The following is a 19,162-nucleotide window of genomic DNA, read 5'->3' as shown; positions in this document are numbered from 1 at the left end:
CACCCTGTATACACACTGCCCCCTCTTCACCCTGTATACACACTGTCCCCCTCCCCCTGTATACACACTGCCCCCCTCTATCCCTGTATACACACTGCCCCCCATGTTCTCCCCCTTTATACACACTGCCCCCTCCCCCTGTATACACACTGCCCCTCCTACCCCTGTATACACACTGCCCCCCCTCCTCCTGTATACACACTGCCCCCCTCCCCCTTTATACACACTGCCCCCTCCCCCTGTATACACACTGCCCCTCCTACCCCTGTATACACACTGCCCCCTCCTCCTGTATACACACTGCCCCCCCCTCAAACTGTATACACACTGCCCCCTCCTCCTGTATACACACTGTCCCCCCTCATGTCCCTGTCATGTCTTCCCCCCCCCCACCTCACAGATGCAGGTCTTTGTGTTCACTGCTTTCCCCGGCAGGTCATGTGACCATGACGTCATCAAAGGTCCTTCAGCCTCCGATGCTGCAGCTCCTGCTGGGGAAAGCAGTGAGCTGGGAAGCACACAGATCGCGATGGTTAGGGAAGGAATCTCCCAGGCCCGAGTGGGCCCCTCCAGTACTTCAGGGCCCCGGCACTTGCCCGGGTTAGCCGGGGGCTGGCGCCAGGCCTGGGTGTGGGTGCTGTCCATAGACAATGAAGAAGGGAGCAGAGCCCGCAGATTCAGAGTCCAAAGAGTTGTAGGAAAATTCTGCCCACGGCAACAGAGTGAACCAGTGGTCCTTTCGGGCAGAGACAGAGACACTGGTCCATTAGACTGTGGATGGTACACAGAGGAAAAGTCCAGCCTTTTTTGAAGCTGCACAGGGAACGCCAGAACCGAGAAACAAACTGGACCCCTCGGTCCGAGACAATATGCAGAGGGAGTCCATGAGGCCGGAAGACGTGGAAGAAGAACAGGCTGGCGAGACAAGGAGATGAGGGCAGACCAGGCAGAGAAATGAAGTGGAACATCTTAGAAAACTGATCTGCGACCACCCAGATGACAGTATTACTGGAAGATGGCAGAAGATCTGTAACAAAGTCCACGGGCAATTGGGTATCAGCAATGGCAGGAGCAGACCTGCTGGCTTGAGAAGTGAAGACTTGTTACAGGCACAGGAAGCGCAGCAACTCACAAAATCCAGTACATCCTTGACCAGATCTGGCCACCAGTAGAAAGGGGATATGAGAGCAACAAATGTCTGCAACCCAGGGTACCCAGCCACCCGAGAGCAATGTCCCCAAGTTAGTATCCTCTTTCGAAGAGCAGGTCAGATATAGGTCTTGCCAGGAAGAAGTTGCTGTAGTTCCACAGGAGCGACAACAACCAGTCATTCAGGAGGAACGATATGTCGAGGAGCAGGTTCTTCCCCAAAAACATCGGAGGCACGAGAAAGGGCATCAGCCAGGGCATCAGGAACCAGCCAGCCTGTTGTGGGCTGAGACGCGGAGCAGTCTGGAGATTTAGGAGGTTCTTGTAATCTGTATAGACACAGACTGGATGAAAGCTCCTTCCAGAAGACAACGCCACTCTTTCAGGGCAAGCTTTATGGCCAGAAGTTTGCGATGTCCTATGGAGTAGTATCTCTCTGCAGCTGAGAAGGTCTTTGAGAAGAAACCCCAGGTGAGCGTTCAGCCTTTGGGTCCTTTCAGGCTGCGTGAGAACAGGAGCAGAGGCAAACGCTTCTGTTATGAGAAAGCTACTTCAGACGCCGAAGGCCAGAATTTAGGATCAGTGTTTTTCTTAATTAACCGTACAAAACTGCCGGTAGTAGTGAGTAAAGCTCAGGAATCTTGTGATTGCACAAAGTCCTACTGAAGTCCCTTGTTAGAGATGATGGGGGTCATTTACTAAAGGCCCGGTCCGTTCGCGATCCAGCGGCGCGTTCTCTGCACAGGATTCGGGTCCGAACGGGATTTCTGAAGGTAGTTCCTCCGCCGTCCACCAGGTGGCGCTGCTGCGCTGAATGCACCGAGCTGGACCAGGTGAAGGTAAGCGCTTCCCAAGCGACACTTTTTCGGTTTTTAAATGCGCCGGTTTTTCCGAATACATCGGGTTTTCGTTCGGCCACGCCCCCCGATTTCCGTCGCGCGCATGCCGGCGGCGATGCGCCACAATCCGATCGCGTGAGCCAAAATCCCGGGGCAATTCAGGTACAATCAGCGCAAATCAGAAATATTCGGGTAACACGTCGGGAAAACGCGAATCGGGCCCTTAGTAAATGACCCCCGATGTATCCAAGAAAAGGAAGACGCTTTTGGTGGAAAAGGCACTTTTCGAGCTTAGCAAAGAGGTGGTTGGCGCCTGAAAACTTGTTGTACGTAGAGAAGACCAGGATATCGTCTAGATATACCAACATGCGATATAAAGCAAATCTCTGAAAATGTCATTGACAAACTCCTGGAATACGGCTGGGGCATTACAGCCCAAATGGCATAACAAAATACTCATGATGCCCATCACAAGTATTGGAGGTGGTCTTTAATATGTCCAGAGAGGCCTTTTTTAAAGGTAGCGACCAAGGCCGCCTCATTTCAAGCCAGCTAAAAAGCTAAAGTGCAAAACTGGACTGTGTAATCACCAACAAACAAGTCCTCTTGGCACAAGTTCAGCAGACCGTTTCAGCTGACGGCGCCAGAGCTGGTTCCTCGAAGACGGACCAGAATTCATTGAGTAAAGCAGTAATATTAGCCGTGGCCATGTCGTTCCTGTCCTAAGGCAGGGCTTTCCCAGAGAGAAGGCTGATCATAAAAGACACCTGGGACAATTCTGTGACCAACTGCGTAGGCTTCAGTTAAATGTGCAAGGAACACTGGGTGATGAATCCCCTGCATCTCTGTCATACTTGGAGGGCATGGATAGTCACAATCGGGGTTCAGCAGTAGATAACGTAGCCTCCATAGTGGGAGGGGCCGCAGGAGCTGGTGAGTGTAGGTGCGGCCGGGCTGCTGGAGCACAAGGAGGTACCCAGGTACACCTGGGACCTGAGACATGAGTCGCCGGAGAACCAATTACACAGGCCATAGGGCCCCAAACTAGTTAATGGAGTCTTGAGAGTGCGGTGCTCCCCTCTGGTATTCTTTTTCTTCCAGCCTATTGAAGGGAACTCAGCAGGATTTTAGTCATGACCAATGTCCGTTGGGACCCCCTCCAGTTACATTCCTGCTGGTTCCTTCTTTTATGGAATCAGTCTCTGCCAAATGCTCTATGTAGTCTCTAAATACTTGTACAGTAGCAGATTGCAAATCCCTCCTCTAACAGGAATATTTCTTGTCTCCAGCTTGTACTGAGAAAGTCCTGAAAAGTTTTGCCATACAAGAGAACTTCCCGGCTGTGATGGCGGGGACCTCCAAGAATCAGGAGTACCCCACTCTGAATGGGATCCGAATCCTCAGTCTGTTGTGGATCATATCAGGACATACCAGTATTCTGAGCAGTGCCCTCAACATAGGTGAGTATAATAACCTGTGGACAGCAGTGGATTATAATATGGCCGCCCAAACCACCCACCAAATTAAATACTGAGAAGGGCCTTCACCCATAAAATCCTCAAATATCTGTTCCTGCTCTCAGTACACATGTACACAAGGACCTTTGAAGGTCCGCCAAAGGTCCTGAAACAGAAGATTCAAAGCAGCAGAAGGGACTCATCCTCCATCTCCTAGAAGCTGATTCTAGTACCAGGTGTAGGAAGTGATTCCAGACTTTTTAGGGGCCATAATACTCCTACAGTCCATGGTGGTCTTATCTGCCCCTTGCCTGTGGAGTATATTGGAATATTTGATTAGAAAATGTGGTGGTGGGTGCACAGACTTCTCACAGCTGAGGGTTTGCTATAACTGTAATACGTCTATGGCACAAGTCTCACCCCTTCATATTTTGCTACAATGTATCCGAGCAGATAGACAATTTTTCTTACTGTCCAGATTCTTAACCGATATGTTCTAGGCTGGATGCAACTGGAGAAAACTCTCAGCTGTAAAAAGTATGGATAATACAATATTCAATGTATTTCTGGTGTCTCACTACAGATAACTCCTTGGAATGGAAATCCAATGTATTAGAGAAGCCACAGTACATCTATGTGGTCAGTGGACCTGTCTTCTTGGGAGTGGACGCCTTCTTCTTTCTAAGGTAAGAAAGTTGATGTTGAAGCAATTATTTTCCCTGCTGTGTATGTAATTATGCAAAGGGGATTCCTTGCCTTATGCCCCTCCCCATGCATGTAGGCCACACCTCCAAGCTACAGGCCCCAGACCTCCCTATATAAAGACTCCGCACCTGGCTACATGACCATGGCTACAAATCTACAGACCCAACCTGTACACAGACTCCCCAATTCTCTGTTTACTGAACACAGGCCAAACCTCTATAGGACAATCCCCAGACCAAACGCCCTCTGTATATAGCCCGCAGATAAGACATTCATAATAATATATTAGAAAATTCGAATATATAGACCCCAGACCCCTCTGCGTAAAGGCACTTGGCCAATTTCTTCTGTATACAGACGAATAAGCGCAGTTTTACGGAATCTATGATCTGCAAACTATATTTGTTCTAAGCAAGGGGTCATCCACCCAGCAACAGCTGATGAGTGCCGGCGACTGCCTCCTGCAACTTCGGAGAACTGAAAGTGACCGCTGCGGCGCTTTGTAGCCACTGTGGTCATGAGTTATGGACACACACACGTGTCTTACCTCAGAATTCTTTCCTGAAGGCTCAATGGCCTCATATTTACTGCTCAGGGAACACCTACACAACACATTATTACTCCAATTACATAAAACTTCTGTGAAATCAAACTGTCCATTTAGGAAAATCAATTTGACAACCAATTTCACATGCAGTTGTGCAAATGGAATAGACAAAAGTTGGTTCTGCAGGTGGGGACCACAGACCACATTTCAGTACCAATGCTTTCTGGTTGATGTTTTGGTAAGTTCTGAATGTTGGTGGTTCTTTCACACTCGTAGTAGCATTAGACGGACTCTACAACCCACACAAGTGGCTTAGGTAGTGCAGCTCATCCAGGACGACAGAACAATGTGAGCTGTGCCCCGAAGGTTTGCTGTGTCTGTTAGCGTTGTGTCCAGAGGCTGGAGGCACTACCAGGAGACAGGCCAGTACACCAGCAGGCGTGGTGGGGGCCATAAAAGGGCAACAACCCAGCAACAGGACCGCTACCTCTGCCTTTGTGCAAGGAGGAACAGGAGGAGCACTGCCCGAGCTCTGCAAAATCACAAAGGAGAGCAATCTGCTGCTGCCTACAACATCCTTCAGCATGACCGGTTGGCAGTCGTCGTGGGGGTCGCACAGCCATCCATGTGTTCGCTAGAGGGGTCTGAGGATCTCCTTTCTGACGTCCTCCACAGGTACCCTTCTTGATTACTTGCCTGTAGCACTAGGTCCATGCGCGCTAGCGATGCACAGACTTTAACGGCGGCAACTAGGCACTGACCTGTCACTGCCGGCGGGACTGGACCAGGTAGTAGACCTGGGGGGGTGGGGCAGGCATTGTAAAGGTGAGTACAGAGTATATTATTTTTATGTGCTGGTAAGAAGTCTGGCTATATACAGGGGCTGGCAGGCTACATACAGGGGACTGACTGGCTATGTAGAGGGGACTGGCTGGCTATATACCGGGGACTAGCTGGCTATATACAGTGGACTGGCTGGCTATGTAGAGGGGACTGGCTGGCTTTATACAGGGACTGGCTGGCTATGTACAGGGGACTGGCTGGCTATGTACAGGGGACTGGCTGGCTATGTACAGGGGACTGGCTGGCTACATACAGGGAACTGGCTGGCTATATAATGGGGACAGGCTGGCTATGTACAGGGGACTGGCTGGCTATGTACACGGAACTGGCTGGCTATGTACAGGGGACTGGCTGGCTATGTACAGGGAACTGGCTGGCTATGTGCAGGGGACTGGCTGGATTTGTACAGGGGCTGGCTGGCTATGTACAGGGGACTGGCTGGCTATGTACAGGGGAATGGCTGGCTATGTACAGGGGCTGGCAGGATATATACAGGGGGCTAGCTGGCTATGTACAGGGAGCTGGCTGGCTATGTACAGGGAGCTGGCTGGCTATGTACATGGAGCTGGCAGGCTATGCATAGGGGCTGGTAGGATATATACAGGAGGCTAGCTAGCTATGTACAGTGGACTGGCCGGCTATGTACACGGAACTGGCTGGCTATGTACAGGGGACTGGCTGGCTATGTACAGGGGACTGGCTGGCTATATACAGGGGCTGGCAGGATATATACAGGGGGCTAGCTGGCTATGTACAGTGGACTGGCTGGCTATGTACAGGAAACTGGCTGGCTATGTACAGGGGGCTAGCTGGCTATGTACAGTGGACTGGCTGGCTATGTACAGGAAACTGGCTGGCTATGTACAGGGGCTGGCAGGATTTATACAGGGGACTGGCTGGCTACATACAGGTCACTGACTGGCTACATATGGGGGCTTGTAGGCGATATACACAGGGGCTGGCAGCCTATATACAGGAGACTGGCTGGCTATGTACAGGGGACTGGCTGGCTATGTACACGGAACTGGCTGGCTATGTACAGGGGACTGGCTGGCTATGTACAGGGGCTGGAAGGATATATACAGGGAGCTAGCTGGCTACGTACAGTGGGCTGGCTGTCTATGTACAGGGAATTGGCTGGCTATGTACAGGGGAGTGGCTGGCTATATACAGGTCACTGGCTGGCTACATACAGGGGCTTGTAGGCTATATACAGAGGGGCTGGCAGCCTATATACAGGGGACTGGCTGGCTATGTACAGGGGACTGGCTGGCTATGTACACGGAACTGGCTGGCTATGTACAGGGGACTGGCTGGCTATGTACACGGAACTGGCTGGCTATGTACAGGGGAGTGGCTGGCTATATACAGGGGACTGGCTGGCTATGTACAGGGGCTGGCAGGATATATACTGGGTACTGGCTGGCTATGTACAGGGGCTGGCAGGATATATACAGGGGACTGGCTGGCTACATACAGGTCACTGACTGGCTACATACAGGGGCTTGTAGGCTATATACAGAGGGGCTGGCAGCCTATATACAGGGGACTGGCTGGCTGTGTACAGGGGACTGGCTGGCTATGTACACAGAACTGGCTGGCTATGTACAGGGAGCTGGCTGGCTATGTACAGGCGACTGGCAGGCAGGATATATACAGAGGAATGGCAGGCTATATACAGGGGACTGGCAGGCCAAATACAGGTGACTAGCTGGCTATGTACAGGGGACTGGCTGTCTATGTACACGGAACTGGCTGGCTATGTACAAGGGACTGGCTGGCTATGTACAGGGGACTGGCTGGCTATGTACAGGGGACTGGCTGGCTATGTACAAAGAACTGGCTGGCTATGTACAGGGGACTGGCTGGCTATGTACAGGGGACTGGAAGGCAGGATATTTACAGAGGAATGGCAGGCTATATACAGGGGACTGGCAGGCCATACACAGGGTACTAGCTGTCTGTACAGGGGACTAGCTGTCTATGTACACGGAACTGGCTGGCTATGTACAAGGGACCTGGCTGGCTATGTACAGGGGACTGGCTGGCTATGTACAGGGGACTGGCTGGATATGTACAGGGGACTGTCTGTCTGTATACAGGGAACTGGCTGGCTATATACAGAGGACTGGCTGGCTATATACAGGGGACTGGCTGGCTATGTACAGGAGACTGGCTGGCTATCTACAGGGGAGTGGCTGGCTATATACAGGGAGCTTGCTGGCTATGTAAAGGGGACGGACTGGCTATGTACAGGGGCTGGCAGGATATATACAGGGGACTGGCTGGCTTTGTTCAGGGGATGGCAGGATATATACAGGGGACTGGCTGGCTACATACTGGGGCTTGTAGGCTATATACAGAGAAACTGGCTGGCAGCCTATATACAGGGCACTGGCTGGCTATGTACAGGGGACTGGCTGGCTATGTACACGGAACTCGCTGGCTATGTACATGGGACTGGCTGGCTATGTACACGGAACTGGCTGGCTATGTACAGGGGAGTGGCTGGCTATATACAGCGAGCTGGCTGGCTATGTACAGGGGACTGGCAAGCTATGTACAGGGGCTGGCAGGATATATACAGGGGACTGGCTGGCTATTTACAGGGGCTGGCAGGATATATACAGGGGACTGGCTGGCTACATACATGTCAGTGACTGGCTACATACAGGGGCTTGTAGGCTATATACAGAGGGGCTGGCAGCCTATATACAGGGGAGTGGCTGGCTATGTACAGAGGACTGGCTGGCTATGTACAGGGGACTGGCTGGCTATGTGCAGGGGACTGGCTGGCTATGTACACAGAACTGGCTGGCTATGTACAGGGGACTGGCTGGCTATGTACAGGGGACTGGCTGGCTATGTACAAGGAACTGTCTGGCTATGTACAAGGAACTGGCTGGCTATGTACAGGAGACTGGCTGGAAATGTACAGGGGACTGGCTGGCTAAATACATGGGACTGGCTGGCAATGTACACGGGCTGGCAGGATATACACAGGGGGCTAGCTGGCTATGTACAGGAGACTGGCTGGCTATGTACACGGAACTGGCTGGCTATGTACAGGGGACTGGCTGGCTATGTACAGGGGACTGGCTGGCTATGTACAAGGAACTGGCTGGCTATGTAAAAGGAACTGGCTGGCTATGTATAGGGGACTGGCTGGATATGTACAGGGGACTGGCTGGCTATATACAGGGGACTGGCTGGCTATGTACAGGGGAGTGGCTGGCTATATACAGCGAGCTGGCTGGCTATGTACAGGGGACTGGCAAGCTATGTACAGGGGCTGGCAGAATATATACAGGGGACTGGCTGGCTATTTACAGGGGCTGGCGGGATATATACAGGGGACTGGCTGGCTACATACACGTCACTGACTGGCTACATACAGGGGCTTGTAGGCTATATACAGAGCGGCTGGCAGCCTATATACAGGGGAGTGGCTGGCTATGTACAGAGGACTGGCTGGCTATGTACAGGGGACTGGCTGGCTATGTACAGGGGACTGGCTGGCTATGTACACAGAACTGGCTGGCTATGTAGAGGGGACTGACTGGCTATGTACAAGGAACTGGCTGGCTATGTACAAGGAACTGGCTGGCTATGTACAGGGGACTGGCTGGATATGTACAGGGGACTGGCTGGCTATATACAGGGGACTGGCTGGCAATGTACAGGGGCTGGCAGGATATATACAGGGGGCTAGCTGGCTATGTACAGGAGACTGGCTGGCTATGTACACGGAACTGGCTGGCTATGTACAGGGGACTGGCTGGCTATGTACAGGGGATTGGCTGGCTATGTACAAGGAACTGACTGGCTATGTACAAGGAACTGGCTGGCTATGTACAGGGGACTGGCTGGATATGTACAGGGGACTGGCTGGCTATATACAGGACACTGGCTGGCTATGTACAGGGGAGTGGCTGGCTATATACAGCGAGCTGGCTGGCTATGTACAGGGGACTGGCAAGCTATGTACAGATGCTGGCAGGGTATATACAGGGGACTGGATGGCTATTTACAGGGGCTGGCAGGATATATACAGGGGACTGGCTGGCTACATACACGTCACTGCCTGGCTACATACAGGGGCTTGTAGGCTATATACAGAGGGGCTGGCAGCCTATATACAGGGGAGTGGCTGGCTATGTACAGGGGACTGGCTGGCTATGTACAGGGGACTGGCTGGCTATGTACACAGAACTGGCTGGCTATGTACAGGGACTGGCTGGCTATGTACAGGGGACTGGCTGGCTATGTACAAGGAACTGGCTGGCTATGTACAAGGAACTGGCTGGCTATGTACAGGGGACTGGCTGGCTATATACAGGGGACTGGCTGGCAATGAACAGGGGCTGGCAGGATATATACAGGGGGCTAGCTGGCTATGTACAGGAGACTGGCTGGCTATGTACACGGAACTGGCTGGCTATGTACAGGGGACTGGCTGGCTATGTACAGGGGATTGGCTGGCTATGTACAAGGAACTGGCTGGATATGTACAGGGGACTGGCTGGCTATATACAGGGGACTGGCTGGCTATGTACAGGGGACTGGCTGGCTATGTACACGGAACTGGCTGGCTATGTACAAGGGACCTGGCTGGCTATGTACAGGGGACTGGCTGGCTATTTACAGGGGACTGGCTGGATATGTACAGGGGACTGGCTGACTATATACAGGGAACTGGCTGGCTATATACAGAGGACTGGCTGGCTATGTACAGGGGAATGGCTGGCTATGTACAGGGGACTGGCTGGCTATGTACAGGGGAGTGGCTGGCTATATACAGGGAGCTTGCTGGCTATGTACAGGGGACGGACTGGCTATGTACAGGGGCTGGCAGGATATATACAGGGGACTGGCTGGCTTTGTACAGGGGCTGGCAGGATATATACAGAGCACTGGCTGGCTACATACAGGGGACTGGCTGGCTACATACAGGGGCTTGTAAGCTATATACAGAGGGACTGGCTGGCAGCCTATATACAGGGCACTGGCTGGCTATGTACAGGGGACTGGCTGGCTATGTACACGGAACTCGCTGGCTATGTACATGGAACTGGCTGGCTATGTACACGGAACTGGCTGGCTATGTACAGGGGAGTGGCTGGCTATATACAGCGAGCTGGCTGGCTATGTACAGGAGACTGGCTGGCTACTTACAGGGGCTGGCAGGATATATACAGGGGACTGGCTAGCTACATACACGTCACTGGCTACATACAGGGGCTTGTAGGCTATATACAGAGGGGCTGGCAGCCTATATACAGGGGAGTGGCTGGCTATATACAGGGGAGTGGCTGGCTATGTACAGGGGACTGGCTGGCTATGTACAGGGGACTGGCTGGCTATGTACAGTGGACTGGCTGGCTATGTACACAGAACTGGCTGGCTATGTACAGGGGACTGGCTGGCTATGTACAGGGGACTGGCTGGCTATGTACAGGGGAGTGGCTGGCTATGTACAAGGAACTGGCTGGCTATGTACAGGGGACTGGCTGGATATGTACAGGGGACTGGCTGGCTATAAACAGGGGACTGGCTGGCTATGTACAGGGGACTGGCTGGCTTTGTACACGGAACTGGCTGGCTATGTACAGGGGACTGGCTGGCAATGTGCAGGGGCTGGCAGGATATATACAGGGGGCTAGCTGGCTATGTACAGTGGACTGGCTGGCTATGTACAGGGAACTGGCTGGCTATGTACAGGGAGCTTGCTGGCTATGTATAGGGGACTGGCTGGCCATGTACAGTGGCTGGCAGGATATATACAGGGGACTGGCTGGCTATGTACAAGGAACTGGCTGGCTATGTACAAGGAACTGGCTGGCTATGTACAGGGGACTGGCTGGATATGTACAGGGGACTGGCTGGCTATATACAGGGGACTGGCTGGCTATGTACAGGGGACTGGCTGGCTATGTACATGGAACTGGCTGGCTATGTACAGGGGACTGGCTGGCAATGTACAGGGGCTGGCAGGATATATACAGGGGGCTAGCTGGCTATGTACAGTTGACTGGCTGGCTATGTACAGGGAACTGGCTGGCTATGTACAGGGAGCTTGCTGGCTATGTATAGGGGACTGGCTGGCCATGTACAGTGGCTGGCAGGATATATACAGGGGACTGGCAAGCTATGTACAGGGGCTGGCAGGATATATACAGGGGACTGGATGGCTATTTACAGGGGCTGGCAGGATATATACAGGGGACTGGCTGGCTACATACACGTCACTGCCTGGCTACATACAGGGGCTTGTAGGCTATATACAGAGGGGCTGGCAGCCTATATACAGGGGAGTGGCTGGCTATGTACAGGGGACTGGCTGGCTATGTACAGGGGACTGGCTGGCTATGTACACAGAACTGGCTGGCTATGTACAGGGACTGGCTGGCTATGTACAGGGGACTGGCTGGCTATATACAAGGAACTGGCTGGCTATGTACAAGGAACTGGCTGGCTATGTACAGGGGACTGGCTGGCTATATACAGGGGACTGGCTGGCAATGAACAGGGGCAGGCAGGATATATACAGGAGGCTAGCTGGCTATGTACAGGAGACTGGCTGGCTATGTACACGGAACTGGCTGGCTATGTACAGGGGACTGGCTGGCTATGTACAGGGGATTGGCTGGCTATGTACAAGGAACTGGCTGGCTATGTACAGGGGACTGGCTGGATATGTACAGGGGACTGGCTGGCTATATACAGGGGACTGGCTGGCTATGTACAGGGGACTGGCTGGCTATGTACACGGAACTGGCTGGCTATGTACAAGGGACCTGGCTGGCTATGTACAGGGGACTGGCTGGCTATGTACAGGGGACTGGCTGGATATGTACAGGGGACTGGCTGACTATATACAGGGAACTGGCTGGCTATATACAGAGGACTTGCTGGCTATATACAGGGGACTGGCTGGCTATGTACAGGGGACTGGCTGGCTATGTACAATGGAGTGGCTGGCTATATACAGGGAGCTTGCTGGCTATGTACAGGGGACTGACTGGCTATATACAGGGGCTGGCAGGATATATACAGGGGACTGGCTGGCTTTGTACAGGGGCTGGCAGGATATATACAGGGGACTGGCTGGCTACATACAGGGGACTGGCTGGCTACATACAGGGGCTTGTAAGCTATATACAGAGGGACTGGCTGACAGCCTATATACAGGGCACTGGCTGGCTATGTATAGGGGACTGGCTGGCTATGTACACGGAACTCGCTGGCTATGTACATGGGACTGGCTGGCTATGTACACGGAACTGGCTGGCTATGTACAGGGGAGTGGCTGGCTATATACAGCGAGCTGGCTGGCTATGTACAGGGGACTGGCAAGCTATGTACAGGGGCTGGCAGGATATATACAGGAGACTGGCTGGCTATTTACAGGGGCTGGCAGGATATATACAGGGGACTGGCTGGCTACATACACGTCACTGGCTACATATAGGGGCTTGTAGGCTAGATACAGAGGGGCTGGCAGCCTATATACAGGGGAGTGGCTGGCTATATACAGGGGAGTGGCTGGCTATGTACAGGGGACTGGCTGGCTATGTACAGGGGACTGGCTGGCTATGTACACAGAACTGGCTGGCTATGTACAGGGGACTGGCTGGCTATGTACAGGGGACTGGCTGGCTATGTACAAGGAACTGGCTGGCTATGTACAGGGGACTGGCTGGATATGTACAGGGGACTGGCTGGCTATAAACAAGGAACTGGCTGGCTATGTACAAGGAACTGGCTGGCTATGTACAGGGGACTGGCTGGATATGTACAGGGGACTGGCTGGCTATATACAGGGGACTGGCTGGCTATGTACAGGGGACTGGCTGGCTATGTACATGGAACTGGCTGGCTATGTACAGGGGACTGGCTGGCAATGTACAGGGGCTGGCAGGATATATACAGGGGGCTAGCTGGCTATGTACAGTGGACTGGCTGGCTATGTACAGGGAACTGGCTGGCTATGTACAGGGAGCTTGCTGGCTATGTATAGGGGACTGGCTGGCCATGTACAGGGGACTGGCAGGATATATACAGGGGACTGGCTGGCTATGCACAGGGGCTGGCAGGATATATACAGGGGACTTGCTGGCTACATACAGTTCACTGACTGGCTACATACAGGGGCTTGTAGGCTATATACAGAGGGGCTGGCAGCCTATATACAGGGGAGTGGCTAGCTATGTACAGGGGACTGGCTTGCTATGTACACAAACTCGCTGGCTATGTACAGGGGACTGGCTGGCTATGTACACGGAACTGGCTGGCTATGTACAGGGGAGTGGCTGGCTATATACAGGGAGCTGGCTTGCTATGTACAGGGGACTGGCTGGCTATGTGCAGGGGCTGGCAGGATATATACAGGGGACTGGCTGTCTATTTACAGGGGATGGCAGGATATATACAAGGGACTGGCTGGCTACATACAGGTCACTGACTGCCTACATACAGGGGCTTGTAGGCTATATACAGAGGGGCTGGCAGCCTATTTACAGGGGAACGGCTGGCTATGTAGAGGGGACTGGCTGGCTATGTACACGGAACTGTCTGGCTATGTACAGGGAGCTGGCTGGCTATTTACAGGGGACTGGCAGGCAGGATATATACAGAGTAATGGCAGGATATATACAGGGGACTGGCAGGCCATATACAGGGGGCCAGCTGGCTATGTACAGGGGACTGGCTGGCTATGTACACGGAACTGGCTGGCTATGTACAAGGGACTGGCTGGCTATGTACAGGGCACTGGCTGGCTATGTACAAGGGACTGGCTGGCTATGTACAAATAACGGGCTGGCTATGTACAGGGGACTGGCTGGCTATGTACAGGGGACTGGCTGGCTATGTACACGGAACTGGCTGGCTATGTACAAGGGACTGGCTGGGTATGTACAGGGCACTGGCTGGCTATGTACAGGGGACTGGCTGGCTATGTACAGGGGACTGGCTGGCTATGTACAGGGGACTGGCTGGCTATGTACAGGGACTGGCTGGCTATGTACAGGGGACTGGATGGCTATGTACAGGGAGCTGGCTGGCTATGTACATGGGACTGGCTGGATATGTACTGGGGACTGGCTGGCTATATACAGGGAACTGGCTGGCTATATACAGAGGACTGGCTGGCTATATACAGGTGACTGGCTGGCTATGTACAGGGGACTGGCTGGCTATGTACAGGGGACTGGCTGGCTATGTACAGGGGCTGGCAGGATATATACAGAGGACTGGCAGGCTATATACATGTGACTGGCAGGTTATATACAGGGGACTGGCTGGCTATATAGAGGGGACTGGCTGCCTTTAAACAAGGAACTGGCTGGCAATGTAGAGGGGACTGGTAGGCTATATACAGAGGGGCTGGCAGGCTATATACATGGGACTGGATGGCTATATACAGGGAACTGGCTGGCTATGTACAGGGAACTGGCTGGCTATGTTCATGGAACTGACTGGCTATATAAAGGGGACTGGCTGGCTATGTACAGGGGACTGGCTGGCTATATACAAAGGACCGGCTGGCTATGTACAGGGAAATGGCTATTTAAAGGGGTCTAACCCCAAATGTCAGCAAATCTGCAGTGTAATAGGGTCAAGACAAGCAAATGTAAGAGGATGATTACCGTACAGGCGGAGGACCGAATTATGGCTTCTTCCAGGACACTTGCAGATTCAAGATGGCATTTTGATAAATATAGGACAACCCACAGGAAAGTTAATGTAATTTTAAAGGCCACTAATTGCGATAAACTTCACCTGCTGGAATAAATCTCGCTCCGCCGTCATTGTCTTACGTACTCAACCATCCTGAATCATAACTTTATCCAGTTAAAGGGGATGGTACAAAGTTGAGCAACTTTATAAATAAATAACTTTTCATTTCTAATCCTTTTATAGCTGTCGTATTCACAACCCCCTTTCCAAATCACAGCCTGAAATGAATGCAGACTCAGATGAGCCCTCTAAGGACCGGAGGTCATACAATAATCAACCTAAGCGAATACATGAACCCCAGCACAGGTGTTTTATAAGACCCCAAACTAGACCAAAACTTCCTCTGTATACAGACCCCAGACCAAACTTCTGTTGCATTGATCCCCGGATAAAGCGCCTGTTAAAAAGAAAAACCTCCTTCTCCATAGACCTCAATATAATCGTGTTGTATATAAACCCCAAACCAGACTCGTTCAGTATATAGTCCCCATACCCGAATCCCTCTCTATATAGACCCTAGATCAGTCTTCATCTGCCTGGTATATACACCTCAGAACAGACTCCCTCTGGATCCCAAACCAGACTCATATTGTATATAGACCACAGAACAGGCTCTCTCTGTATATAGACCCAAGGCCAGACTACCTCTGTATATAGACCCAAGACCAGACTCCCTCTGTATATAGACCCAAGACCAGACTCCCTCTGTATATAGACCCCAGACCATACTCCCTCTGTATATAGAGCCAAGACCAGACTCCCTCTGTATATAGACCCCAGACCAGACTCCCTCTGAATATAGACCCAAGACCAGACTCCCTCTGCATATAGACCCCAGACCAGACTCCCTCTGCATATAGACCCAAGACCAGACTCCCTCTGTATATAGACCCCAGACCAGACTCCCTCTGAATATAGACCCAAGACCAGACTCCCTCTGCATATAGACCCCAGACTAGACTCCCTCTGCATATAGACCCCAGATTAGACTCCCTCTGTATATAGACCCCAGACCAGAATACCTCTGTATATAGACACCAGACCAGACTCCCTCTGTATATAGACCCCCTAATCCCTAGACCAGACTCCCTTTCTATATAGACCCAAGACCAGACTCCCTTTGTATATAGTCCCCAGACCAGACTCCCTTTGTATATAGTCCCCAGACCAGACTCCCTCTGTATATAGATCCCAGACCAGACTGCCTCTGTATATAGAACCCAGACCAGACTACCTCTATATATACAACTCAGACCAGACTACCTCTGTATATAGACCCAAGACCAGACTACCTCTGTATATAGAGCCAAGACCAGACTCCCTCTGTATATAGACCCCAGACCAGACTCCCTCTGAATATAGACCCAAGACCAGACTCCCTCTGCATATAGACCCCAGACCAGACTCCCTCTGCATATAGACCCAAGACCAGACTCCCTCTGTATATAGACCCCAGACCAGACTCCCTCTGAATATAGACCCAAGACCAGACTCCCTCTGCATATAGACCCCAGACTAGACTCCCTCTGCATATAGACCCCAGATTAGACTCCCTCTGTATATAGACCCCAGACCAGAATACCTCTGTATATAGACACCAGACCAGACTCCCTCTGTATATAGACCCCCTAATCCCTAGACCAGACTCCCTTTCTATATAGACCCAAGACCAGACTCCCTTTGTATATAGTCCCCAGACCAGACTCCCTTTGTATATAGTCCCCAGACCAGACTCCCTCTGTATATAGATCCCAGACCAGACTGCCTCTGTATATAGAACCCAGACCAGACTACCTCTATATATACAACTCAGACCAGACTACCTCTGTATATAGACCCAAGACCAGACTACCTCTGTATATAGACCCAAGACCAGACTACCTCTGTATATAGAACCAAGACCAGACTCCCCCTGTATATAGACCCAAGACCAGACTCCCTCTGTATATAGACCCAAGACCAGACTCCCTCTGTATATAGACCCAACACCAGACTCCCTCTGGATATAGACCCAAGACCAGACTACCTCTGTATATAGACCCAAGACCAGACTCCCTTTGTATATAGACCACAGACTAGACTCCCTCTATATATAGACCAAAGGCCAGACTCCCTCTGTATATAGATAGACCCGAGACCAGACTCCCTTTCTATATAGACCCAAGACCAGACTCCCTCTGTATATAGACCCAAGACCAGACTCCCTCTGTATATAGACCAAAGACCAGACTACCTCTGGATATAGACCCCAGACTAGACTCCCTCTGCATATAGACTCAAGACCAGACTCCCTCTGTATATACATAGACCGAAGACCAGACTCCCTTTCTATATAGACCCAAGACCAGACTCCCTCTGTATATAGACCCAAGACCAGACTACCTCTGCATATAGACCCCAGACTAGACTCCCTCTGCATATAGACCCAAGACCAGACTCCCTCTGTATATAGATAGACCCAAGACCAGACTCCCTCTGTATATAGATAGACCCAAGACCAGACTCCCCTGTATATAGACCCCAGATTAGACTCCCTCTGTATATAGACCCCAGACCAGACTCCCTCTGTATATAGACCCCCTAATCCCTAGACCAGACTCCCTTTCTATATAGACCCAAGACCAGACTCCCTTTGTATATAGTCCCCAGACCAGACTCCCTCTGTATATAGATCCCAGACCAGACTGCCTCTGTATATAGAACCCAGACCAGACTACCTCTATATATACAACTCAGACCAGACTACCTCATTATATAGACCCAAGACCAGACTACCTCTATATATAGACCCAAGACCAGACTCCATCTGTATATAGACCCAAGACCAGACTCCCTCTGGATATAGACCCCAGACTAGACTACCTCTGTATATAGACCCAAGACCAGACTCCCTCTGTATATAGACCCAAGACCAGACTCCCTCTGTATATAAACCCAAGACCAGACTCCCTCTGGATATAGACCCCAGACTAGACTCCCTTTGTATATAGACCCAAGACCAGACTACCTCTGTATATAGACCCAAGACCAGACTCCCTCTGGATATAGACCCAAGACCAGACTCCCTCTGGATATAGACCCAAGACCAGACTCCCTCTGGATATAGACCCAAGACCAGACTCCCTCTGGATATAGACCCAAGACCAGACTCCCTCTGTATATAGACCCCAGACCAGACTCCCTTTGTATATAGACCACAGACCAGACTCCCTCTATATATAGACCAAAGGCCAGACTCCCTCTGTATATAGATAGACCCGAGACCAGACTCCCTTTCTATATAGACCCAAGACCAGACTCCCTCTGTATATAGACCCAAGACCAGACTCCCTCTGTATATAGACCAAAGACCAGACTACCTCTGGATATAGACCCAAGACCAGACTGCCTCTGTATATAGAACCCAGACCAGACTACCTCTATATATACAACTCAGACCAGACTACCTCATTATATAGACCCAAGACCAGACTACCTCTATATATAGACCCAAGACCAGACTCCATCTGTATATAGACCCAAGACCAGACTCCCTCTGGATATAGACCCCAGACTAGACTCCCTTTGTATATAGACCCCAGACCAGACTCCCTTTGTATATAGACCCAAGACCAGACTACCTCTGTATATATACCCAAGACCAGACTCCCTCTGGATATAGACCCAAGACCAGACTCCCTCTGGATATAGACCCAAGACCAGACTTCCTCTGGATATAGACCCAAGACCAGACTCCCTCTGGATATAGACCCAAGACCAGACTCCCTCTGTATATAAACCCCAAACCAGACTCGTTCAGTATATAGTCCCCATACCCGAATCCCTCTATATATAGACCCAAGACCAGACTCCATCTGTATATAGACCCAAGACCAGACTCC

The 19,162-nt window shown here is 51.5% G+C and overlaps 1 protein-coding gene across 1 annotated transcript in view; it reads left to right on the top strand.

The window, feature by feature from the left end:
- The window catches only part of LOC140064508 (O-acyltransferase like protein-like), an 83,389-nt gene that overhangs the window by 39,503 nt on the left and 24,724 nt on the right, over window positions 1-19,162 (top strand). The window contains exons 6-7 of the mRNA XM_072111509.1: window positions 3,278-3,448; window positions 4,029-4,131. Of these exons, the coding sequence (XP_071967610.1) occupies window positions 3,278-3,448; window positions 4,029-4,131 (274 nt within the window). The remainder of the gene's footprint in view (window positions 1-3,277; window positions 3,449-4,028; window positions 4,132-19,162) is intronic.

This window comes from Engystomops pustulosus, chromosome 1, assembly GCF_040894005.1.
Source record: "Engystomops pustulosus chromosome 1, aEngPut4.maternal, whole genome shotgun sequence".
Lineage (NCBI taxonomy): Eukaryota > Metazoa > Chordata > Amphibia > Anura > Leptodactylidae > Engystomops > Engystomops pustulosus.
The sequence above is the reverse complement of the archived record's forward strand: the minus strand, read 5'-3'. Positions and strand labels throughout refer to the sequence as shown.